The sequence below is a fragment of the Lithobates pipiens genome, unplaced genomic scaffold (assembly GCF_037356315.1).
Source record: "Lithobates pipiens isolate NorthernLeopardFrog02 unplaced genomic scaffold, aLitPip1_a1.2 Scaffold_8, whole genome shotgun sequence".
Lineage (NCBI taxonomy): Eukaryota > Metazoa > Chordata > Amphibia > Anura > Ranidae > Lithobates > Lithobates pipiens.
This window is the reverse complement of record NW_027507903.1, coordinates 448,622,378-448,647,939: the sequence shown is the minus strand read 5'-3', so window position 1 is coordinate 448,647,939 and position 25,562 is coordinate 448,622,378. Positions and strand designations below refer to the sequence as shown.

The 25,562-nt window shown below is 44.5% G+C and overlaps 2 protein-coding genes across 2 annotated transcripts in view; one reads left to right on the top strand and one right to left on the bottom strand.

Moving 5' to 3' along the window:
* Positions 1–733: 733 nt before the first annotated feature.
* Positions 734–25,234, bottom strand: MFAP3 (microfibril associated protein 3). Its single transcript, XM_077468365.1, has 3 exons — positions 25,091–25,234; positions 19,064–19,502; positions 734–1,588 (listed from the first exon to the last, which is right to left on the bottom strand). The coding sequence occupies exons 2-3, from the start codon at positions 19,380–19,382 to the stop codon at positions 831–833; spliced, it is 1,077 nt and encodes a 358-aa protein (XP_077324491.1). The 5' UTR covers positions 19,383–19,502; positions 25,091–25,234; the 3' UTR covers positions 734–830.
* FAM114A2 (family with sequence similarity 114 member A2) overlaps positions 25,162–25,562 on the top strand; it is a 92,294-nt gene continuing 91,893 nt past the window's right edge. Inside the window, exon 1 of the mRNA XM_077468362.1 lies at positions 25,162–25,323. The gene's annotated coding sequence lies outside the window, so the exon portion shown is untranslated. The remainder of the gene's footprint in view (positions 25,324–25,562) is intronic.

Sequence of the window (25,562 nt, the reverse complement as noted above, 5' to 3'; positions counted from 1 at the left end):
TCAGCAAGAGAGACCTTTTCATAATGGCAGCAGAAGTCAGTCTGTAGGTGCTCAGGCCCTACATAGGAGTCTTAGCCAGTTAAAACAAGGCAAAAGACAAAAAGTATATCTGAAGCCAAGATGTTTTTGCGTTTTTAGTTTTGCACTGAATGGTGAAAGATTGCCTCACTGGTTAGATTCCCTCTCTTTGTTTGCCTTCAATGCAATTGTCATAGGGACTAGGGCAGGCCATACACTGTTTGAATCTCGGCCGATTCAGCAAGAACGGGCCGAAATTTGAACCATGTATGGGCAGGCAGAATGCACCAAGTTGACTGATTGATCAACTGGAGTACAACCAGCATGCAGGGGTTTTACCTGCGATTTTCGCTAGCAGCTGCTATAGCCACTAGCAATAATCACAGTCTTCTCCTGGCGGGTGGGGAGGGCGACAAGCCACCCCACCAGAAGAAGACAATGACCTGGCAGGGGTATTTCCACATCAACGCGGTCTGTGTTGCAGGAAAGTAAAAAAAAAAGTGAGGGAAAATCTTGAATTTTGATCACCAGAACAGTAATAGATGCAAGAACTATCCATAGGACATTTGTTCTAGTTACAACTGTCTAAGAGGGGGATTATTCTTACTTTGGAGAGAATGTGTTTACTTTATTGTGTATATACGTCAATGGGACAGAGATGGCAAAAAACACACCCTCCCCTACTTTATGCAAAATGAAACAAAAAAACAATAACTTTGACTTCAGATATTCTTTAATTCCTTGGCTTAGAGCCAAAACTGAAAAATCTATTTGGGGTAGAAGGACCAACGTTGCGCAAAAAGCTAGTGTGTTCATGCACTGGCTTCTGGTGCCCTGTCCTGATCCACTATAGAGATGACTTCCTCAGGACACACTACAGGAGGACACTCCTGAGAATGGTTGGTGTTGATGCTCAGTGTCTCACACTGAGGATGAACAGACACGTTAACTGCTATCTCTTGGCCTTGGACCGAGCTGTTTTCCGAATCACCAGCTGGAGATCCGCTCCGAGCCATATCAGGACCGATTGTGTAAATCCCGGAGCCGTGCTCCTTCTCCACCTGGTCTGGATCATCCAACCTCACTGCTTCAAACATCTCCTCCATAAAAGCTCTGCAGTTAAATATGAGAGGGGGCAGAGGAATACTTCTGGCCAGTTCTTCTATGTAACGGGCAAACTCCATGGTTTTGAACTGAGTCACCTTGGCCAGCTCCAGTGTCTTAGCAGAGGTGATAATTGGAATACGCTTGGCAATCTCAAATGCCTTCTGGAGCTTCTCAGCCCCTTCTGTGCGGAAGAAGTCATTTATAGCCTTCTCTGTCTTCCGGAGGTGACTGCTCATCATGCAGAGCCGTGTGATGTTCAGAATCAGGGTGATGGTAAAGGTCACCAAGCAGACTATCATGTAGTATATGCTCATATCCCCAGAAGTGAATGTCACTCGAAGAGTAACTGTGTAGAAGGAGGTGCCATTGCCAACTGGACAAATGCAAGTATACCGTCCTCGATCAGCAAAAGTTACACTTGTAATGTTAAGGGCTCCAGTGGAAGAGATCAGCCATTTCCCTCCTGTAACAAATAAACAGAAAAGACAATTAAAGTATAAGCAAACCCAGTCACGAAAACCTTTATAAGATTTAACACGTTCATTTAAAATTTTAAAAATGATTTTTGATCTCTAAATATGCAGCAGGGGTCCCACTGATAACATCCCATTGGATGAAACGCGTTGGGAGGGGATACTCAGCACCGTCTTGTCTCTGCGATTTCGGGTCTCTAGCGACTGACTGAAGTGAGCGATTTTACCTTTGATTTATGTTGTTGTTTTTTTTTTTTTTTTTATCTATGGAACAATAAAACCTACTAGACCAGTGATGGCGAACCTTGGCACCCCAGATGTTTTGGAACTACATTTCCCATGATGCTCATGCAATCTGAAGGGTACTTGAGCATCATGGGAAATGTAGTTCCAAAACATCTGGGGTGCCAAGGTTCGCCATCACTGTACTAGACTATGAAAATCCATCTGGGCGCCTCCTGGTGAGCTTTTTCATTCTCAGTTTGTCTCTGGGAGTTGCATACTTCCAGAGGGATTTCCATTGATGTATTAAGGTTCACTTGCTGCTGTACAGGCAGCCATATTTTCACGAAGGTTTGCAATTTACGCGATGGTGGCGGTTTAACCATTTGGACACCGACTTCATTTTCAAGTTCACTGAAGCGGTGACACCACATTTGTGTCGTCCATCCACTTGTTTACATGGACTATGCTATGGTACTATAGGCACATACATATGGACTACTTGCACTTATGAATATCACTTCATATACACTGATACACTGCTCAAAAAAATGAAAGGAACACTTTTTAAATCAGAGTATAGCATCAAGTCAATTAAACTTCTAGAATATTGATCTGGTCAGTTAAGTAGTAGAGGGGGTTGTTAATCAGTTTCAGCTGCTTTGATGTTAATTAAAACAACAGGTGCACTAGATGGGCAACAATGAGACCACCTCCAAAAGAGCAATGGAGTTACAGGTGGAGGACACTGACATTTATTTCCCTGCTCATCTTTCTATTTTTCACTAGTTTTGCATTTGGCTAGGGTCAGTATCACTACTGGTAGCATCGAGGCGATACCTGCACCCTATAGAGGTTGCACAGGCAGTCCAACTCCTCCAGGATGGCACATCAATAAGTGCCTTTGCCAGGTTTGAGGAGATTCCTCTATGGGATGAGCACTGCCAGAGCCCTACAAAATTACTTCCAGCAGGCCACTGGTATGAACGCCTCTGACCAAACAATCAGAAACAGACTTCAAGGAGGGTGGCTTGGGGGCCGATGTCCGCTAGTGGGCCCTGTGCTCACTGCCCGGCACCATGGAGCTTGATTGGCATTTGCCATTGAACACAAGAATTGGCAGGTCTGCCACTGGCGCCCTGTACTTTTCACAGATGAGAGCAGGTTCACCCTGAGCACATGTGACAGACGTGAAAGTGCCTGGAGAAGCTGCGGCGAACATTATGCTGGCTGCAACATCGTTCAGCATGACCGGTTTGGTGGTGGGTCAGTGATGGTCTGGGGAGGCATATTCATGGAGGGACGCACAGACCTCTACAGGCTAGACAATGGCATCCTGACTGCCATTAGGTATCGGGATAAAATCCTTGGACCCATTGTTAGACACTACGCTGGTGCAGTGGGCCCTGGGTTCCCCCTGGTGCACGATAATGCCTGGCCTCAAGTGGGGAAGAGTATGCAGCCAGTTCCTGGAGGTTGAAGAATTTGATACCACTGAACATGCTTGCCTGACCTAAATCCAATAGAACACCTCTGGGACATTATATTTTTGGTCCACCTGAAGCCATCAGGTTGCACCTCAGTCTGTTCAGGAGCTCAATGATGCCCTGGTCCAGATCTGGGAGGAAATACCCCAGGACACCATCCGTCATCTCATTAGGAGCATTCCCCGATGTTATCAGGCATGCATATAAGCACGTTGGGGCCATACAAATTACCGAGTACCATTTTGAGTTGCTGTCATGACATTTCAGCATAATGGACTAGCTTGCTGCATAATTTTTCACTTTGATTTTTGGGGTGTCTTTAAATTCAGCCCTCTGTATGTTGATAAATTTTAATTTCCAAACGATGTGACATCATTTCGTTCCAAACACATTACCCAGTCCATATCAGTATAGATATCCAGCATGATATTTTTTCCCCATTGAGATCTGATGTTTTCAAAGTGTTCCCTTAATTTTTTTGAGCAGTGTATTTAGATATCACATTGGCTGTGTCATCTTACAATTCTAAGTGATTAATTTCATGTTTATCTTATATTTTGTGAAGTTTGCATACTGTACAGGTTTACTTATATGATTATTTTGATCTAAAAAATATTTTGGGCTCTACCCTTTATATGGGTTTGAGGTTTTAATTTACTACCTTTGTATCAACTGCCTTTGATACTATTAATTTAACAGCACAGAACTTTGCACGTTATCACAAACTTTCTAAACAAAGGGCCATTTTACTGTCCTTCAAACTTTAAGGAGGTCGGAGTGTAGTCGGTGCCGGCAGGAAATGTTCTGGATTCAGTGGGAAGAACGGTGTCTCATCATTAGTGTCAGTGGGAGAAACGGTGCCTCGTCAGTGGGAGGAACGGTGCCTCGTCAGTAGTGTCAATGGGAGATACGGCGCCTCAACAGTGGTGTCAGTGGGAGGAACAATGCCCCATAGGTCAGATAAAAGCAAGCAAAGGGCCACAGTTTGGAGACCACTGTTCTAGAGAAATGCTTAAATTCATGCATTACAATTTAGAGGGGTCGTAAACCTTGTGTTTTTTTCACCTTAATGCATCCTATGCATTAAGGCGAAAAAACTGACACTGACTGGCCCCCTAGCCCCCCCATTTTACTCACCTGAGCCCATTCATTTCCTCGGTGGAGACATGCTATACCTCTCTGACCGTGGGTTCTTGGCTCTTTTTTTTTTTTTTTTTTCCATAAAATTTTATTGAGAAAAGAAAAGGGTACATTACAGAAGGTAATCAGCACGTACAAAATTCTCATTTTTTGAACATGTACAGGCTATATAGGTACAACATATTGAGCAACAATTGGTGCCAGAGCACCGTCCCATAAACCACAAAAATGGAGAGCATCACTCTCCCTGACAGTCAAATAGAAACGAGGTAGCAATAACTGGATGGATGTGGGAATAATAAGGCACTAATTCAACCTCGGGGAGAAGAAACAGTGAACATATCAGGTCAACAAGAAGGCTCTGATTGGGGGGGGGGGGGGTAGGAGGAGGGGGGGGGCCCAAAATTGCAGTCTTGCCGTGGGTAGCTACCCAGTAGTAGAGGGGGCTGTGGTGAGCCATTGGCCATTGTAGATAAAAGAGTGTTCAGCAAGGTGAGCTTGTTCCTGAGGAGTAAGTTGCGATTTCACAAAAGAGTCCCATCTGCTGTGGAAGCGCTGAATGGCCTTCTTGTGGGCTAGATTGGCGTTAATTTTGTCACGGAATAGAAGATGCAGGAGATCTCTGTTGACCTGGGCGACTGAGGGTGAAGCAGTAGACGTCCAATTGGCTAGTATGGCCCGTCTTGCCATCAGGAGGCAGATCAAGGCCCATTCTTTGCCTTGTGTGCCAGAAACTTTTGACCAGGGAAGTAGTGTAGGATCCCAATATCCGAAGATAAGTAGTAAAGGGTCTTTGGGTAGCTTTAGCAGTGTAATCTTAAAGATGAAAGCCAGGATCTGGTCCCAGAACGCAGAGATAAAAGGAGCAAGTCCAGTAACGGTGCGTGAGAGAGGGCTTAGGTTGTTGGTACAGAGGGCATAGTGAAGACGGGGTGGAGTGAGGTTGTTTGGCAGGAAGAAAGGGGATATGCGCCCGGTGAGCGATTTTTAGTTGCGTTTCCCTCCAGGATTCATTTGGAACCAAATGGTAGACAGTGCGGAGGCCTTGAAGGATCTTGTCCACTATGTCGTCCTCCGGGAAGTCTTTTGCCCAATTGGACACTGAAGAGGAATCCAAGGAAGGAGAGAGAATCGAGCAGCTAGAGTATGGAAAGGTAAAGCTTGACCAGTATCAGGATCACAAAGGGAGAAGAAGGTGGAGAGACCCTTTTGCCGCCAGGATTCATAAGGTTTGTGTTCCAGACCTGGAGAGAAGCTCAGGTTGCCTTGTATCGGGAGAAATTTCGAGATGAAAGGGGAGAGTCGGAGGCTTTTCCTTACCTCCCTCCATGCTATAGCAGTGTCTCTCAACAGAAGGTTATGTTGATATGGTGTTGGTAGAGATTTCCACTTACAGTGGAGAAGGGCTGTTAGGGAGTAGGGGTGGACCATTGCAGCCTCCAATTGGTAGTTAGAGCATTTGGATTTTTGGGTTATCCAGTCCAGACCTACCCTCAAAAGACAAGCAAGGTTATACATTCTAAGGCTCGGGAGACTAATACTGCCTTCGGTCCTGGGAAGATGAAGTTTTGAGAGAGCTATGCGTGGTCGTTTGTTTCGCCATATAAATTTTGAAATCGCAGAATTCAGCAATTTGGAGTCTTTGTGTCTTATAAGTAAAGGTATTGTCTGGAGAGGATATAACAGGCGAGCGAAACTGACCATTTTCACCAAATGACATCTTCCCAGGAGCGAGAGGGGCAGATCCATCCAGTTGTCTAATTCCTGGGTGATTTTGGCAAAAAGTGGGGGGTAATTCAGGTGGTAGAGAGAGGACGGGAGTTTCCCTATTTTGACTCCCAGGTATGTGATATGGGACTTGGCAGTAGTAAAGATGGATTTTTGAACCCAGGCTGGTGGGGGGAGGGAGCCTAAGGGCATAATCTCGCTTTTGTAGTAGTTTATGCGCAACCCTGAGCATTTTCTGAATAAATCAAAGGTGTATTTTATTGTGGGCATGTCTGCGGAAGGGTCAGCGGAGAAGATGAGGACATCATCCGCAAAGAGGGATGTCCTCAACTCTTGGTCCCCTATTCGTATGCCATGCAGCGGGGCAACCGTTAACAGATATCTAGATAGTGGTTCCAGAGCGAAGTTAAAGAGGAGTGGGGATAGGGGGCAACCTTGTCTCGTGCCTTTGTGAAGGCGAAATTAGTTTGAGAGGAGGCCAGCGGCTACCAGTCTAGCTGCCGGTGAGGTGTACATGGAATTTATTAGGTGAAGGAAGGGGCCAGAGAATCCCATTTTACGTAAAACCATGGCGAGCCAGTCAAAGTTTACATTGTCAAAAGCCTTTTCGGCATCAAGAGTGATAATGGCATAGTCACCCTGTGGATGGTATCTGGCGTGTTCTAGCGCCATCATCACCTTTCTGATATTTATCGTTGCTGTTCTGCTTTTCACAAAGCCAGATTGGGCAGGATGGATCAGAAAAGGGATGATGTCAGCCAGTCTTGTGGCTACAATTTTAGAAAGGAACTTAACATCAAGGTTTAGGAGTGAAATAGGTCTGTACGATCCTGGTTCCTGGGGGTCTTTCCCTTTCTAATAATTTAATTATTGCCTGATTGCCTGTGGGAAGGTAGGAGCCACCAGACCATATACGTTGATAGACACTGTGAAGAGTGGGTGCCAGGAGAGGATTCAGTGATTTGTAGAATTCGCCTGTCAGGCCATCTGGCCCAGGCGCTTTAGAGGAGGCTAAATTCCGTATCGTGGCAATGATTTCTAAAAAGAGAGATAGGGGCATTAAGAGATTCTAACTGGGAGGGAGATATTGGTGTCAGGGTCACCTTGTCTAGGAAGTCGCGCGCCGTGGGTTTGTCAATGGGATCGGCAGCATATAACGTAGAGTAATAGCGCAACATGGCAGAGTTTATGCCTTTTTGCGTGGTCGTGACAGAACCATCTGGTTCACGGATGGAGGGGATGATAGTCGGGCGATAGGTTCCCTTGCTAAGGCGGGCTAGGAGTTTACCCGCCTTGTTTCCAAATTTATGGAGAGTGGCGTCTAGGTATGCTTTCTTGGTCGATTCCACGGTGTCCGCCCAGGTGTCAAAGGATTGTTTGGCTAGTTGCCAAGCAGCCCGGTTTTCAGGGGAGTCATGAGCGTATAATGCTCGTTGAGCCATGTGAAGTCTGGAGCTGGAGGTGTCGTAGTTGAGGTGTGCATTTTTCTTAAAGGACGACGCATACGAAATGATGCGGCCTCTGAGAAAAGCTTTCCCCGCATCCCAGAATAAATTAGGGTCGTCAGCGTGTGGCGCATTCGTTTGCGTGTAAAATTGCCATTCTTTAGTGATGTAAGTTTGGAAGTCCGCGTTGTGTTGGAGGAAGGAGAGGAAACGCCAAATTCTAGGGTTGGGGTGTATGTCAGGGGTCTCTAGGGATACAGATATGGAAGCGTGGTCAGAGATGGCTATATCATGTATCTCTGCTTCTGGGATTAGAGGAAGTAAATCAGAGCAGAAAAAATAATTATCCTGGTAAAGACATGATGTGGGTGTGAGTAAAAGGAGAATTCTCTATCGGTCGGGTGGTGAAAACGCCATATGTCACGAAGGTGAAGGGTTTCCATTGTTGTTGCAAGCACTGTGGGGTTTAAAGATGTCGGGAGCGAGGCGGGGCATAGTCGTGTGGATTTGTCATCAATCTGGTGAACAACAGAGTTGAAATCACCCCCAACGATCTGAGGGAGGTGTGGGTGTCGTAGGAGCCAAGTTGTCAGTGTATTGAAAAATTCCTTCGTAGGACTATTAGGGGCATATACGTTGGATATTGTCAGTTCCCTTGTCCCAATGAGGACACGGACAGAGAGAAGTCTGCCCTGGTCGTCTGAGTCCGTGGATAGGAGTTTACAGGGGAGACGTTTGTGAATGAGAACAAGGACTCCTGCTTTGCGGCCTAGAGCCTCAGAACTCACAACTGTGCCCACCCAGAGTTTCCTCATCCGAGCAAAGTCGAGTGAGGAAAGATGGGTTTCCTGAAGCATTGCTATGTCTGTGTTCAGTCTTTTGAGATGGCGAAGGACCTTCATCCTTCCACGAGATTATCCGCAGCATGGTGGGAATATACTGGGGAGATGTTGTAAAGGTATTATAGCTACTAAGACATCGGGGCCTGGGTGGGATAGATAGCTAAAAACTGCAAAGGACCTAGCTCCCCAGGGCCTATGAAGGGGGGTAGTAAATGGATTCAAAACATTAGCGGGCCTTAAGGGGAGAAGGAGAGACAAAAGGGGGGAGGGGGAGGACTGGTATGTGTACCAACGGTAGATTAAACAAAAGCATTAACCAACTTCGCTTTTTTCCGCATGGGGGTCACCGTGAGGACCAGCTCCCATAACCAGCCCTGTGTCTGATGTGAGGGTTTCCGCCCTTCAAATAGTAACAGTGGCCGCAGAGAATTGGAGCGTGGTTATAGGTCCGCACAATGGCGCACAGGGGAGGAAAACATGAGTACACATATAGTAGAAACAACATCTAGGGTATCAATAAAGACAAATGAAACCGTACTATAAACTGTAGCAAGAAAATACCAAAGAACAGCAGAGGTAAAAGGACAAAAACGAACCTGGATGTCACTGGTGACATCCCCAAAACCGTTCAACTTTTATCGAGCAATACCTGAGAGGTGTGGACAGTCCAGGAAGGAGAGTCCAAGAACAGTTCACCTTGACCAGGTCGGGTGGGGGCCAGGTAAGGCCATCCGGAAGAGAAACGAGAGTGTGCCGGGGGGGGGGGGGGGGGCACCGTCAAGTACATCGCCCCTCAGCGGACAGTTAGGCCATGTCGTGTTGGGCCCGAAGCCCTAAATCGCTTGGGAGAGTCTTTCCGTGGGCTCCGTTGATCCAAGGCTCGGTTGATTGGCGGGGCTTTAGGTGCGGGACTGAGGCGAGAGCCCGAGCAGGAAGATTTCAAGAAGGACGCCGCCTCCTCCGGATCATGAAAAGAGAGTTGTTCCCCGGCGGGTGTTTTGATCCGCAGAATGGCCGGGAATGCCAGGGTGAACTGGAGTTGGCATTGATGAAGTTCTGCGCAGATGTGCTGAAAGGCCTTGCATTTCTTGGAAACGTCCGCCGAGTAGTCAGCAAAGATTAGAATTTTGATGCCATCAATCTGCAAAGATCTGGACTGTCGGTATTGTTGCAATATGACGGCTTTGTCGGAGTAGTTGAGGTATTTGGCGATTATCGGACGCAGTGATTTGCATTCAGAATTAAAGGCTCCCACACGGTGAGCACGTTCCACTGTGTAAGGGCCTCCCAGACCCAATGCCTCAGGAATGCGGCGGGCACAGAGTTCTGATAGAGCAGATTGGGGAAGCAATTCGGGGAGTCCTACAAACCGCAGGTTGCTTCTCCTGGACCTATTTTCGAGGTCATCGAGTTTTTCCAGAATGTACTTGTTCGTTCTGTCTTGGGCATGTTCAAAGGATTGCGTCTGGTAGAGTTCATCTTCAAGATTTGATATACGGTGTTCTGCTTCATTTAATCTGGAAGCATGTTCCCCTAGCTGGGCTTGAATCTTTTGCATGCCTGCGCTGACAGCCTTTTCTACTGATGCTGCAATCATAGGGGAGAGAAGAGCAGCCACAGCTTGAGCCAGAACCTCAGTGTGATGATCCTGCAATGGTTGAGGTATGTGAAGCTGCTGCACATGCTGGGGTGTTGCAGGGCCAGAGATTTGTGGAGGGGCCTGGGGTTGTGGAGACATGGAGTCCCTCTGAGTAGGGTGTGTAGCTGTCTGATCGCCTACCTCCATGGCTGGGGCCGTCTCCGCTGGATAGGCCGCGCAGGCCGGTTCCGTGTAGGCCGAAGCCGGGGCCTCGATTTGCGGCAGGGCCGACCGCGCGGTTGCAGCCGCATACGATCGCGGCCCGGTTTTTTCCACGAACCGGTCCATCTCACAATCGGATTCGTGAAGAGGGTAGCTGGGGTCGTTTTGAGCGAAAAACGCCGATTTTAAAGGCCGTTTTGTAGGGCGGTCTGCGGGAGCTGTGAGGAGAGACAGCTACTCCATGCGGCGCCGGAACCGGGTCGGTTCTTGGCTCTTGATTGCATAGATTGATAGCAGCACAGCCATTGGCTCCCGCTGCTGTCAATCAAATCCAATGACGCGGGCGCCAGCTTTCTGTGTCTATGCATGCAAATGCTAGACGCGGGAGCATGCCCGCAAGGTGACCACCAGGGAGAGCGCTTCTCCCAGGGGGTTAACCGATACAAGCAGGAGTCGGGGGCACCACCAGGGGACCCCAGAAGACGAGGTTCAGGCCCACACTGTGCAAAACGAACTGCACAGTGGAGGCAAGTATGAAAAAAACCACAATGGTTTACAACACCTTTAACTAAACCAACTCGATTTTAGTCGACTAAATACGACTAATAAAACAATTCAGATAACTAAAACGGCATTTTTAGTCAAAAGACTAGGACTAAAATGAAATCAAAATTCAATACCAAAATGAACACTGCTTCCAGAACACCATTTAGGAAGGCGGTAGCTCAGAGGATATTCTCATTGATCAAGGCGATCATGTGGCCACACTGACCAATTACCGCTTGCTATTGTGAGCATTATGATGCTTACAGCTCCAGGGCTGCTAGTGCAGTGTATGGTAAATGGATCTTCTTTTGTAAAAGTAAGCTAACCCTTTAAAGCTCCTTCACTGCTTAAGAACATGATGCAAATAAATAAAAGTCTATAGCCTGGGCACAGATACACCTTTAAAAAGATGTCTGGTATTCCCTACATAGAAAAGGACAAAAGCTAAAAAAAGGTCAACTATGTTAAATGAAAGTGAACTTTGCCAAATATTTTAAATTTAGCCCAAGCCCTCCTCCTCAATTCCCCACTGCAAATCATCTTATCTGATCATGAAAGGCAAAGGAGATTCATTTTACATAAGCTGATGTATATGCAAAACAAGATCTATACTTGGATGCAAGAAATGAGCCTTGTTTTTAATTTGCATTATTCTGATAAAGTAAATTGCCAGCTAACCGCTATGGGTTAAACCTCTACCTTACCGCCTAACCTTCTATGAAAGCTTCCTAAGGGTAATGATGGTAATCTCAGGAAATAAATTTGCTCAGCCCAATAACGATTCTTCAGTACATGCATCACTAACTAGGAAGCCAGTCAGATAAAAAGCACTGTGGCAAATGAAAATACTAGGACTGTGGCAATTCTATGAAATGACTTATGATATCATCTCATAAAAGGCAATACTCAGAAATTACAAAAGAGCTCTGTATCATCTTTATGAACTGAATCAACTGTATTGGAGACTTGGTAGAACTCTAATAAATCTGAATGGTCTCAATGGTGGTGTGCTTTTTTTTGCCGAGACTGAAATGCGACTTGTACAGAAATGTCTGCTATCAGAGGGAAAGCCCATCATTTGCTTCATTGTACATATTTGTCACAGTGGACCATATGTAAAATGTGCCTACAGAGCGTCCTGATGAAAACTGGTCCAGCTCACAAGTAGTTACTAATTTCTGCACTGTGTGGTAGGCTGACATCTCCCACATCACTTCTAAAGCTAGAGCTATGTGCGCGATATTTAGCAGCTCGGTCTTGATAATATAATTGCAAATGAGTAGACACCATGGCTTTATTCTATATGGGCTTCAGTTTGTATAATAGTAGTGTGTACAGCAGTCTTTTACAAAACTCATGCTGTTTTTTTTTAAGCCTTCAAAGCTTCAGCTCTTGCTCAGGGTTGTTAAAGACAGATAATATGAGTGAGGTTGTTTTAAAAAAACAATTGGCTAGTTGGCTTCAATAAAATTGAAAAACCTACTGAAGTCGGCTAACAGTTTTTTTTTTTTTAAAGGCCAATCAAGCACTTCAATAAAGATCTATAGCTTCAACAAAGCTGCTTAGAGGATACGTTTACCTTTTGTAACATGTCACATCCATATTCGGGGTGTAACATGTTACTTTTGCAGCAGTCCCCACACTACCCTCTGACCCCTGTTGCGATAGCCAGCAAGGAATCTGCTCCCCGCACTTGCTGTAACAATTAAAAAAAAAAAAAAAAAAAGAATGCGGCTGTGCAGGGCTCTGACCACCTGGCTGTTTTGTTGATTCATCGAGTTCTGTAAATGAGAGAACTACAGGTACCAGCATTTGTATATCAGAGAAGGTGCTTCCAAGTGCGGTATTAAAAACACTTCAATGACAATGAACAATTTTTAACACTTACAAGATGGAAGTGAAAATAGGCATATCAATGGATTCATAATGTCCAGCGGGATGCCTCCTGCGAGTAAAGACAGCTACTGGTGGAAGTTCCAACTGACCAGCGGAGGTAAATGCTGTCTCTCTGATCTAAGATAGAGGGCTGTGCTGTCAGGACCAGCATGGAATCCAGGCAACCAGGAAGTGATGTCAGAGTGGGTGGTACATGTTTCAGAGCATGCCCAGTCGCTCCTCCTTCAGACAGCACAGCCCTCCATCTTGGATCTGAGAGACAGCATTTACTACCACTGGTCGGCTGGAACATCCATCTGCAGCTGTCTTTATTCCCAAGAGACATCCCACTGGACGTTATGGGTCCATTGATATTCCTGTTTTCTACTTCCATCTTGTAAGTGTTTTTAACCCGTCATCAAAGTTCTATTACTGAACTTAGAAGCACCTTCTTCTCTGCTTTGTTTTTCTTATAGGGTGTGTCCCCCTCTTCTGAAGTGCTGCTGTGGTGGATTAATCGCATCTCAAGAGCCAGTCATGTTCTCTTTGTTAAAGTCTCATTGTTATCCAGAATGTCCCATTCTCCATACTCCTTGATAAAGCCTTTGTGGCTGTCAGCTTGTAATTCTCAATGAACTGCCAGGGTGCTGTTGAGCTGTCTTGGTAGTTCACTGATGCGTCAGTGTGTAACTACCTGCTCGTACAAGCAGAAAGCTTACACCGACTGTCTGTAAGAGCCCTGCATTGCACCTGCAATCTGCTGACCGTGTGTGCAATGCTTTGCAGGCTCCCAGTAAAAAAAGAAATGAAAAAATTTTTACCTGAAAAAAAATAAGTGCATTTATTTATTTTTTTTCTTTTAGAAAAGATGAAGTTATCTTTTAAAAGCTTTGCAAATATGTTGTAAAAGCTTGCTGAACACATTGCCCTATCACATACTAAAGTCCATATGTACAAGAGTAGCGACGAATTGCTAAGAAATTAAATATACAGCTCCCCAAGCTGCACAGCTTGCAAGATTAATATCTCCAATATGCTACTTGTGTAGCTTATACCATTGGGTTCCATTAGTATTCCATTTGTTCCATCTGTTTAGCGGTTACTCTTATGCTGTGTACACATGGTCGGACTTTCCGGCAGAAAAAAAGTCAGAATCATTTCATCTGATATTCTGATCGTGTGTGGGCTTCAGCAGACTTTTTTTTTTTTTTTATTCTGACGGACCTAGAAATAGAACATGTTTTAAATCTTTCCGACTGAATACATTTCTATCGGGAAAACCGCTCATCTGTATGCTGTTCACAATGGCAGCTATTGGCTACTAAACTTCTTTTCTAGTCCTGTCATATGTGTTGTACGTCACTGGGATCTAAACGATCGGACTTTGGTGTGATCGTGTGTAAGCAAGTCCGTTTCAGTGGAACTCCGTCGGAAAAACCCTCAGTTTATGCGGCATCAGTGATTCATCTCTAGAAATTTTAGCAGTATGATGAGCTACTAAAAATCACCCGTGTAGCTCTAGCCTCCATCAAATATCTATTAGGAGGATTACCTAACACACACTCATGTTTTTAACAGGCTTTTCAACTTGGGAACTACAGATAAAGTCTTAAATGATGACAGAACAATGAAACAGCAACCTAGCACTGCACCTCTGTATGATGTTAGATTCTCCAGATGTTATCAGTCCACCTTGAAAACAGGAAAGGAACACAGAGTCAGACAGATTGGTTTTCAAGAGCACTATTATATAGTGTGCGATTATGGGTTATACTTAAAAGCGGAACTTCACCCAAAAAGGGAAGTTGCGCTTCAAGTCCTCCTTTCCTGCCACATTTAGCATGTCACTTTTTTTGTGTGTGTGTGGGGGGGGGCGGATACAGGCTCACTTCATAGAAACCCAATGAGCTTCTAACCCCAGCTTGTTCAATTAAGCTTTGGTAATAAAACCTGGAAGCTCATCGATTTCTGTGCAGGAGTGAGCCCGATTTTGCACTTTCCAGCTTTAGTAAATAAACCCCATTGTGTACTTAAAAAGTGGGGTATGTCTGTACCTAGTTTTGACAAGTATCCACTCCCACTTCCATCCGGATCGCCTAGTTCTCCCACCCCTTTCTTCTGGGACACACTACAGGTCCCAGAAGACTGCATGACCATTCAGAAAGTGCAACACTCCCTGCACAGGTGCAGTGGGCAGCAGGCTGTGAAGCCGAAAGCCGCATACCTACAGTTATGATGCCAGCGCTGGGAACCTGAAGACTAGTGAAGAACTAGCCTAGGTGAGAATGGTGCTGGATCCCTGGACAGGTAAGTGTAAGTTTTTTTTTTTTTTTTTTTTTTTACAAACTGGACATCTTTAAAATTCAGCTGTCACGTATTATGGGGTGCATATATAATTAGCAAAGTGACCTGGGGGGGGGGGGATATGAATATATATATATATATATATATATATATATATATATATATATATATATATATATATATATATATATATATATATTAGTCACATTCTCAAAAAACATTCAAAAAACTTCTGTTGCAGGATTCAAGCATAAGACACCAGAACTGGCCTGCAAAGGGAAGGTTTAGGCCCTTTTCTCATGTGCTTGAACTTGAAGAAGCATTTAAATTCTTCCCAATAATACCTTTTTTTTCCTGACTGGTAATCTTGTCTTTTAGAGTCGCTGTGAGGTCTTCCATCTCTTGGATGTAATTTGCTCTGGCAAACCATTGTCTTACAATCAGCAGGTTTGAGCTTTTCCAAAAACAAGGCTTGAATCAGCATAAATTTCTTGCATATCCTTCAGGACATAGGCGTAAGGCAAGAAATATAGCAGCTGGTTTAGTAAATGAGGAAAAACCTGTAAATTGGTGGATTATCTCCAAACCACACCAAAAAGAAAGATTGTAAAGCAGAGCAATCCCAAAAGTTGCGCAAGGAGGATTCGGTATGTGTATTACCATGCCAACACAGGCCACTTTGGTGAGGAAATAGTTTGACCAAGATCAATGGTGTGTCACACAACCTCTTTACGATTCTGCAAAAGATCTCTTGGCATTTGTTACCGATAGAGGTTGTATGGGCAAAAATGTTACCCAGTTCTTCTGATCTTCCTAAAGAGTAAGCCATAAGTCTTTCTCCCATTTATGGAGAAATCCTAGATCATCCTGTGATTGAGCATCCACCAGGAATTGGTATAAGAGGGACAGGGTTCAGGGCATCGCCCAGATCGATACGCATATCTTTTCTTCGAGAGTAAAATCCCTGAAAATGTTGATATTTAGAAATAGGAGTGTAAACGGTGAGAAAATGGGCACGAATGTCAGGTATTAAAGCGGCATTCCATCCAAAAGTGGAATTTCTGCTCATTTGTATCCTCAGGATACCTGTCTTTGACATCACTGCGGGGCTCCCTCCTCCTCCTCTCCCTGTCGCCGGGCCAGTAGGAGAGAGGGGCAGGCCTTGCGCATGCGCAGTAGGGTTCCCGGTGTGAAGCCGTAAGGCTACACTGCTGTGTACTCTTATCCGCAATGGTGGCGGCAGTACCCAACAGCTGATGGAAACCTCAGCTGCGGTGCCGACATCGCTGGACTCCAGGACTGTCCTATTGTTAAAAGCCAGCAGCTGCAATATGTGTAGCTGCTGGCTTTTAATTTTTTAGGGGTAAAATGGGTTTCCATCAGAGTTAGATCATCAAAATGCAAACTACGCAGATGGCTAGGGTCCAGGGATGTCTCTGCATTAAATTAGGGGGATGGCACAATAGGTCAAAGCTGTGTACCTGGTGGTCACTTCAAAAAGGGATAGCGCACTTGTGAGCAGTTGGTTTCTGATGGGACCATGGCAGTATAGAAAAGGCAAATGGGGCAGCAGGACAAAAGCAATGGCTTGATTGGGTCCCCCATTCTGCTGTAATATCTTTGGTTGCCATGCATTATAATTGTGTAATGCTTTGAAAGGGTCCAATTCAACTGACTGGAATGGGACTAGCAAGAGAACACATTCAAAAATTCAGAAGGCTGGTAATTTTCACAACACGACTCAAAAATAGCATGTATGGAAGCACTTGCTTCACTGGAAAGTATTGCTTACTAAATTTTGGTTGTAGTATACTGTGAATATCTGAGCCCTAACTATTGCGTCACATTTTTGTCATGTTAATGTAAGAAGTTTGAACTGTTCATCTTTGCACTGGACGAGTCCCACAATGCAATGATATGTGTATAGACAAGGTTTTAGTAGGATTGTTTGCTGAAACAGCCTAAACAAGCTCTCCCGTATAATCATATAGATAATCCACAAATGGGTACAGGAACCAGGAGTGCCCTGTCACCTGCCCTCTAGTGAATTCTCCAAAGGGCTATACAGAGAACTCACTCTGGTCAATAAGTGGTTCCACTAAAGCTCTGAATGCTTAGCAGGGGATCAAAAGTTTCCATGCTCATAGTTCTGTAACTATTTCCTATGTGCACAAAAGTTCACCTAACAATCATATTTATTAGGATATCTATTTCTGAGTGACGTATGCATCTGAGGTAGCCCAGGGGTCCTCGGGGATTACTAAATTGTAAAAGATCTAAGAACTGCTCCACTATAAACTGCCTTGTTAACCACTTCAATACAGGGCACTTAAACACCTTCCTGCCCAGACCAATTTTGAGCTTTCAGCGCTGTCGCACTTTGAATGACAATTGCGCGGTCATGCTACACTGTACCCAAATGAAATTTTTATCATTTTTTTCCCACAAATAGAGCTTTCTTTTGGTGGTATTTGATCACCTCTACGGTTTTTATTTTTGGCGCTACAAATAAAAAAATACCGAAAATTTTGAAAAAAAAAATGTTTTTTTTTGTTTCAGTTTCAAAACTTTGTAAATAAGTACGTTTTCTCCTTCACTGATGGGCACTGATGGGGCTACACTGATGGGCACTGATAAGGTGGCACTGATGGGCACCAATGTGGCACCAATGAAGTGGCACTGATAGGTGGCACTGATGGGCGACACGGATGGGCGACACGGACGGACGCTGATAGGTGGCACAAATTGGCACTGATAGCTGGCACAGATGGGCGGCACGGATGGGCATGGATAGGCGGCACGGATGGGCATGGATAGGCGGCACAGGTGGGCACTCATAGGCGGCACAGGTGGGCACTCATAGGCGGCACAGGTGGGCACTCATAGGCGGCACAGGTGGGCACTCATAGGCGGCATCGGTGTTATAGTAATGGATGCCAATCAGTGCCAAACAATAATGCATGCCAATCAGTGATGCCCATTGTGGCCACTGATTGGCATCCATTATGGGCACTGATTGGCACCCATTGTGCTGACTGGCACCCTGGTGGTCTAGGGAGGATTATGGATTTTTATTACCTTTTCCCTGGTGGTCTAGTGGTGTCCCTGGTGGTCCAGTGTGGGCATCCTCGGGGGGGCTGTGCTGATAATCGATCAGCACAGACCCCCCCTGTCAGAGGAGCAGCCGATCGGCTCTCCTCTACTCACGTCTGACAGACTCGAGTGAGGGAAAGCCGATCACCGGCTCTTCCCATTTACACTGTGATCAGCCGTGATTGGACACGGCTGATCACATGGTAAAGAGTCTCCGTCGGAGACTCTTTACCGAGATCGTAGTTGCCGGGTGTCAGACTGACACCCCGCAACAACGATCGCCGTGATGCGCGCCCCCGGGGGCGCGCAGCGGCTCATAAACCTAATCACGTCATATGACGTCCGGTTAGGATTATGAAACCACTTTGCCGCCGTCAATTTGTAATAGGGCGGGCGGCAAGTGGTTAAATGGCATTTTACACCTTTTGCAAAAAATAAATACACCTGTATTGATTAAACAAAACGGAATTTAATAGTTTTTTTTGCATTACAACCATGACCAATGGATTGTGGGTGCAATGCTCAGGCTCCAGCCTCAGGTCCATACCAAGGTACAGACGTTCAGTTATCGGGCTAGAGGAAATATCAATGGACTACAAGTGCACACTATTATAAGCCAGTTTTCCTTTGATTAAAATAAATAAATCAGGAGATATCACCTCCAAAATGGTCCAATTTGTCTGAATACAATAGTCAGCAGGGGAAATGTCTCCATGCATGCCGTTTCACTTGGATGGTGGAATAATTTGACCCATCTCATTCAACCCGTGAGGGTGAACAAAGGAAATCTAAACATGTATGGCTAGCTTTATTCTGACATTGGGCACGAGAATCAGATTCCACCAGTGTAGCTAACTAGTATCCAACTACACCCAGAAGGAATCTATTTTGAGCTGCGTTTCAAATACCTTATCAAAATTTAATAGAAAAAAGCAGAACATTTATCATAAGGATGTAGATCACCCATTTTATTTCACCTTACCTCCTTCCACCTCTCCCAGCGAGCGTCCTTTGGAGTTAAACCACATGACGTCCCCATTCTGGCTGGCATTAAGGTTACACTCTATGACTGTGCTGCTTCCTTCTTTGGCTATCTGGTCTCGATGGGTCGGAGAATTTGCAGAGATCTGCAACTGAGCGTGCAAGGAGGCATTGTGCAGATTCTGCAACTGAGTGTGCAAGGAGGCATTGTGGAGACTAAGGACCTGTGTGAAATTTTCCCTGCTCTGTGCAATGCAAAGGAAAGTGCAGAGCAGGAAGAACAGGGTCCATGAACAAAGGCAGGAAAGAGCCCTTCCCATTTGGTCAAACTAAAGACAAATTCTAGGGCAAAGGTTTCAAACAGAAATATCCATTGGTAGATCTCTCAGATTAAGCAGTTGATTCGTGGATTGTTCCAGCATAATTGTACAACTCCATCCCTGTTAAAGATAAAAAAAAGAAAAAGGATTTTAAAGACCAAGTAAATCACATATTACAACAAAGTATTTTTAGTCAAACTGCATACTTACACCAGCCAACGATCACAGTGAAAAACAAGTCACACAAAAGCTAGTTAGACCAGATCACATAATGTCAACAGTTTTACTGTGATCAAATGACTGTCAACAAATGACTGAAATAGTTCTGGAAATATTAAAATGTATGCAGGTGCTTCGGTGTTATTCAAGAAAAGCATAGTTTTACTGGCTGTTACGTATGAATAGCTTGCACTTGATTTTTGCAGCTAGTAAGCTAAATCAATCAGATTATTTATTAAGCACGATTGTGATGTGATTATTTGGGAAGCCATGTCATCTGCTGGTGTTGGTCCACTGTGTTTTATCAAGTCCAAAGTCAGTGCAGCTCTCTACTAGGAAGTTCTAGCACACTTCATGCTTCCCTCTGCTGACCAACTTAACGGAGTTGCTGATTTCATTTTCCAACAAGACTTGGCACCTGGCCACACTGCCAAAAGTACCAATACCTGGTTTAATGATCATGGTATCACTGTGCTTGATTGACCAGCAAACTCACCTGACCTAAACCCCATAGAGAATCTGTGGAGTATTGTCAAGAAGATGAGACACCAGACCCAACAATGCAGATGAACTGAAAGCCACTATCAAAAGTAACCTGGGCTTCCATAACACCTTAGTAGTCCACAGGATGATCACCTCCATGCCATGCCACACTGATACATGCAAAAGGAGCAACCAAGTATTGAGTGCATACTATACTGTACATACTTTTCAATAAGCCAACATTTCTATATTAAACTTATTTTTTTTTTTTTTGATCTTATGTAATATTCTAATTTTCTGATACTGAATTTGTTTTTTTTTTACTAGCTGTAAGCCATAATCATCACAATGAAAAGAAAGAATTGCTTGAAATATATCACTCCATGTGTAATGCATCTATATCAAATATATAGAAAAAAGAAGAAAAGCTACTCTTGACTTAAAAACGTATAATAATATAATACAATAATATAAGGCAGCAAATCAATGTGGGATACACACAGAAATACCAAAAATAGAATATCCCCATTGAAAACGTTGCCTATGACGAAACCAGGCACGCACTGACGTCACCACACTGTTCGAAAAGGAGAACGGGCTCCTGTGTTTGCCGGCCGGGATATGTTTTTTTTTTTATGCGTACATTGTTCTTTTTATATGCAAGTGCATTACTAACTCTTTTATTAAATGTTTGAACTGTCTTGCGCTATGGTCAGTTTCTTTCCTCTTTGAGCACACTTTGAGTACATCATACAAGTACAGCTACGATCTTGTGAGACACCTAGGGTAGGGATGATCTCAGGTGTGCTTGCATGGAACATGTGCAGAGCCCGCCAGGAAGTCAGCGCAGCAGTGTGCTAATCACAGGCAGTGAGACATTGCCCCGATGCGCGGCTGCAGAGATCGGGCAATGTCTCACTGCCTATGATTAGCGCAGTGCTGCGCCGACTTCCTGGCGGGCTCTGCACGTGTTCCATGAGAACATGCCTGAGCTCATCCCTAACCTAGGGTGGCTTTCCTGGTAAAGGTCAGGCTCCTGTGAGTTCCGGGGGTCATCTGTGCAAGCTAAAGGCCGTGGCTGGGTTATAGCCAAATGCCCTGTTTGCTTGCCATCTGGTAAACAGACTTACAGTTGCAAAAAAAAGTATGTGGACCCTTTTGGAATGATATGGATTTCTGCACAAATTGGTCATAAAATGTGATCTGATCTTCATCTAAGTCACAACAATAGACAATCACAGTCTGCTTAAATTAATAACACACAAATAATTAAATGTTACCATGTTTTTATTGAACACACCATGTAAACATTCACAGTGCAGGTGGTAAAAGTATGTGAACCCCTAGACCAGTGATGGTGAACCTTGGCACTCCAGATGTTTTTGAACTACATTACCCATGATGCTCATGCACCCTGCAGTGTGGTTGAGCATCATGGGAAATGTAGTTCCAAAACATCTGGGGTGCCAAGGTTCGCCATCACTGCCCTAGACTAATGCGATCTCCAAGAGCTAATTGGAGCGAGGTGTCAGCCAACTGGAGTCCAATTGATGAGATTGGAGGTGTTGGTTACAGCTGCCCTGCCCTATAAAAAAAACACACACCAGTTGTGGGTTTGCTTTTTACAAGAAACATTGCCTGATGTGAATGACGCCTTGAACAAAAGAGCTCTCCGGAGACCTCAGACCTCATAACCCCAATAATTTTTAACCCTTTCCCTCTGAGTCTTTATCCATTGGGCCACATATAGGTGTACTTGTGTTTCTGCTGGGAGTGTGCTCTCAACACAGAGACCGTGCCCACATCGAGAGCCCCAGGTCTCACACTAATGATTGAGAAGTGGGAGTCCCTGCTCCCGATCACCTGACTGCTGTAATAGCTTCTGATTGGCTATCACAGTCACTGTACAGCTTGCCCCTGCATTGTTCTCTCCTCTTCAATGAAGAAAAAGATACATTGCATCTTTTTCTCCTTGCTAGAGCAGAAAGTCATAAACAAAGAAAGGTGTGTAACAACAAATAAAGATAAAAGAGCTAGGTGAGGGTTTGATTTAGGTAGTGTCAGGTTTAGTGTTAAAGGTCATGGGTAGAGTCAAAGGTCAGTGTATTTTAGGTAGGATAAAATCAGAGCACACAGAATAATAGGATCATAAATGCATAGTCTTTAACCCCTTCCCTCTGACCATACACATATATACAGCCTCATGGAAGTGGGTCATTGTCAATTGGGCCACATATAGCTGTACTGGTGTTTGTGTATCATCCTGGTATTGTTTTTTTTTTTTTCAGCCAACGGTTGGCTTTCTTGTAAAAGCAATCCCAGTGGGTAATTATCCGCTGGATTGCTTTTACAAGCAGCGGGAGGGAAAATTACCACTCCCCCCCCCCCCCCCCCCCCACGACCGCCTTCCACGGCTCTCTTGTCCCACTGGGGAACCGAGAGTGCTGCTGGTGGTTCTGCTGACTGACCATAGAGCTGACCGGAGACTAGAATGGCTCTGATCATCTCTATGGTCTAAGAAAGCAGAAGCAGGAGCATTTCAACACTTTTGGTTTCACTGGATGTAAACAAACCCTTAGTGGTTTGAAAAAAGCATCTGATCATACCGATCTTGGTATATTCCAAAGCGTAAAGCGGAGGTTTGTCCAGTTTGGGTGGAACTCCACTTTAAGGGCAAAAGAGAAATCTGGGGTCTAATAGATCCCAGATCTCTCAGTAAAGAGTATCTGTCACTGCCTATTGCTATCGCAGGGGATATTTATAGTCCCTGTGCTAACAATAAAAGTGATAAAAAATGTTTAATGGGGCAGAGTAAAAAAAATAAAAAATTAAATCCCCACGTGCTTGCGAACACAGGTGTCGGTCCCGCATACATGCAAACAGCAATTGCAGTAAACATGTGAGGAATCATCGTGAACATCAGATCGAGTAATTCTAGCACTAGACTTCCTGAGTAAATCTGAAATGGTAATCTGTAAAAGCTTTAAAACGTCACCTACGGATAATATAATTTAGGTAGTTTGTCGCCATTGCACGGGTGTGTGTGTAATTTTAAAGTGTGACATGTGTGATATCTATTTACTTGCAGTAACATTATCTTTTATGCTTTATAAAACAACTGAGTTATGTTGTGTGTTTTTTGTGCATTAAAATTAAAAAGAAAGTGAATTTCCCCCCCCCCAAAAAAAAACGCCATTTAAAAACCACTGCACAAATATCATGTGCGGTAAAAAAAAAAAAAAAATCCCAAACCCACCAAATTATTCTCTAAGGCAGCCTTTCTCAACCTTTTCAACACAGAGGAACCCTTGAAATAGTTCTGCAGTCACAGGGAACCCCTGGCTAAAAAAAATTAGAAATGTACAACTCATGATACATTAGTGTGATGGTCAGTGGGAAGAATGCTCCTTACACTTGTGGTCATTGGGAAGAATTACCTCTTTACAGATAGCTAAAAAGATCAAATGGTGTGATTGGGAACTTATCAAAGAGACAGAAATGGCCCAATGCTGAAGGAACCCCTAGCAACCTCTGGAGTAACCCTAGGGTTCCACGGGACCCTGGTTGAGAATCACTGCTCTAGGGTATTTGCTTTAACCACTTGCCGACCAGCGCACGCCGATGCACGTCGACAGAATGGCACGGGCAGGCAAATGGGCGTACATGTACGTCCCTTCAAATTTTCCGCCCTGCCATGGGGAGCGCGCCGCCGGCGGTGCGCTCCCGCACTGGTCGGGACCCGCGGACTCGATCGCCGCAGGCATACCCGCGATCGTCTCACGGAGCGGCCGAATGAAGAAATGCCATTGTAAACAGCAATTCTCCATTCTGCCTAGCAACTAGTGACGCTGATCTCTGCTCCATGTGATTGGAGCAGAGATCAGTGTTCACTAAATGAAAGCCCAACCCCCCCACAGTTAGTAACACACCCCTAGGAACACTTAACCCCTACACTGCCACCCACTGGTTAACCCCTTCACTGCCAGTGTCATTTACACAGGAATCACTGCATTTATATAGCAGTGATTACTGTATAAATGACAATGGTCCCAAAAATGTCCGATGGGTCCCCCACAATGTCGCAGTCACAATAAAAAAAAAAAATCGCTGATCGCCGCCATTACTTGTAAAAAAAAAAATAATAAAAAATTATTAATAAAAATGCTATAAAACTATCCCTATTTTGTAAACGCTATAACTTTTGCGCAAACCAATCAATAATCGCTTATTGCGATTTTTTTTTACCAAAAATATGTAGAAGAATACGTATCGGCCTAAACTGAGGGAAAAAAATGTTTTTTTATATATTTTTGGGGGATATTTATTATAACAAAAAGTAAAAAATAATGCGTTTTTTTCAAAATTGTCGCTCTATTTTTGTTTATAGCGCAAAAAATAAAAACCGCAGGGGTGATCAAATACCACCAAAAGAAAGCTCTATTTGTGGGAAAAAACGGACGTCAATTTTGTTTGGGAGCCACGTTGCACGACCGCGCAATTGTCAGTTAAAGCGACGCAGTGCCGAATCGCAAAAAGTGGTCTGGTCTTTGACCAGCAAAATGGTCCGGTCTGAAAGTGGTTAAAAAAAAAAATATATATATATATATATATATTTATTTATTTATTTTTTATTTTTTTTATTACGTTTGGTAGTTCTCAGTAGTTTTCTAGCAAAAAAATACAGATTTTTACATGTAACCACAAACTCTTGGTGAGGCCTCAGCCATACAGTGACAAGGTATGTATGGAATATATGCACAATGTAACTCAGTGAAGGCCGCCTGCACCCACAGCCTGGAGTCCTTCTATGTTGCGATCACAGTGTACGGAAGTCTCATCTTGTCAGAAATAGTGTAATCTAAGGCAAAAGTCATGTAGTTCCTTATCACTATACAATGCAATACTTGACTGAACTATAACTATCAGGATAATAAAGCCCAGCACTGCTTCATACAGACACCCTCATTAATGTGCCCTCACCCCGGTACACAGCTCCCTTCACCTACCGATCACACGATCTCCCACAGCTGCATCCGCACTCATACTCCGCTGAGCTGACAGCCACCTCCCGGAAGCGCATCTCTTCCTGAAAAATCACTTCCGGGGCAAGCTGACCGCCTCGCTGACTTCGGTAGTGTTGGGTTACTGGAGCTGTCAGTGACGTGGCGGCGTGTGGTCCCTCATCTCTGGTGACGTCATCACGGAGGAGAACCCCGGACTACTGGTGCGCCTCACACAGGTAACGTCACGTGCGTCCACCTGCTGGAGAACTAAGAGTCCCAGCGTGGCCAAACATCCTCTGTTACGCGCTGACACGCTTCCATTGTCTCTTCTCCTCTTTGATGTGTCAGGTCTCATGTATGCTGTGCATGTAGAAGATAATATCACTTTTATTGGTGTATTATATATATATATATATATATACACACATACATATGGAGAGATGGTGGGAGCATTGAGTCTGTAGGTCTCAAGAGT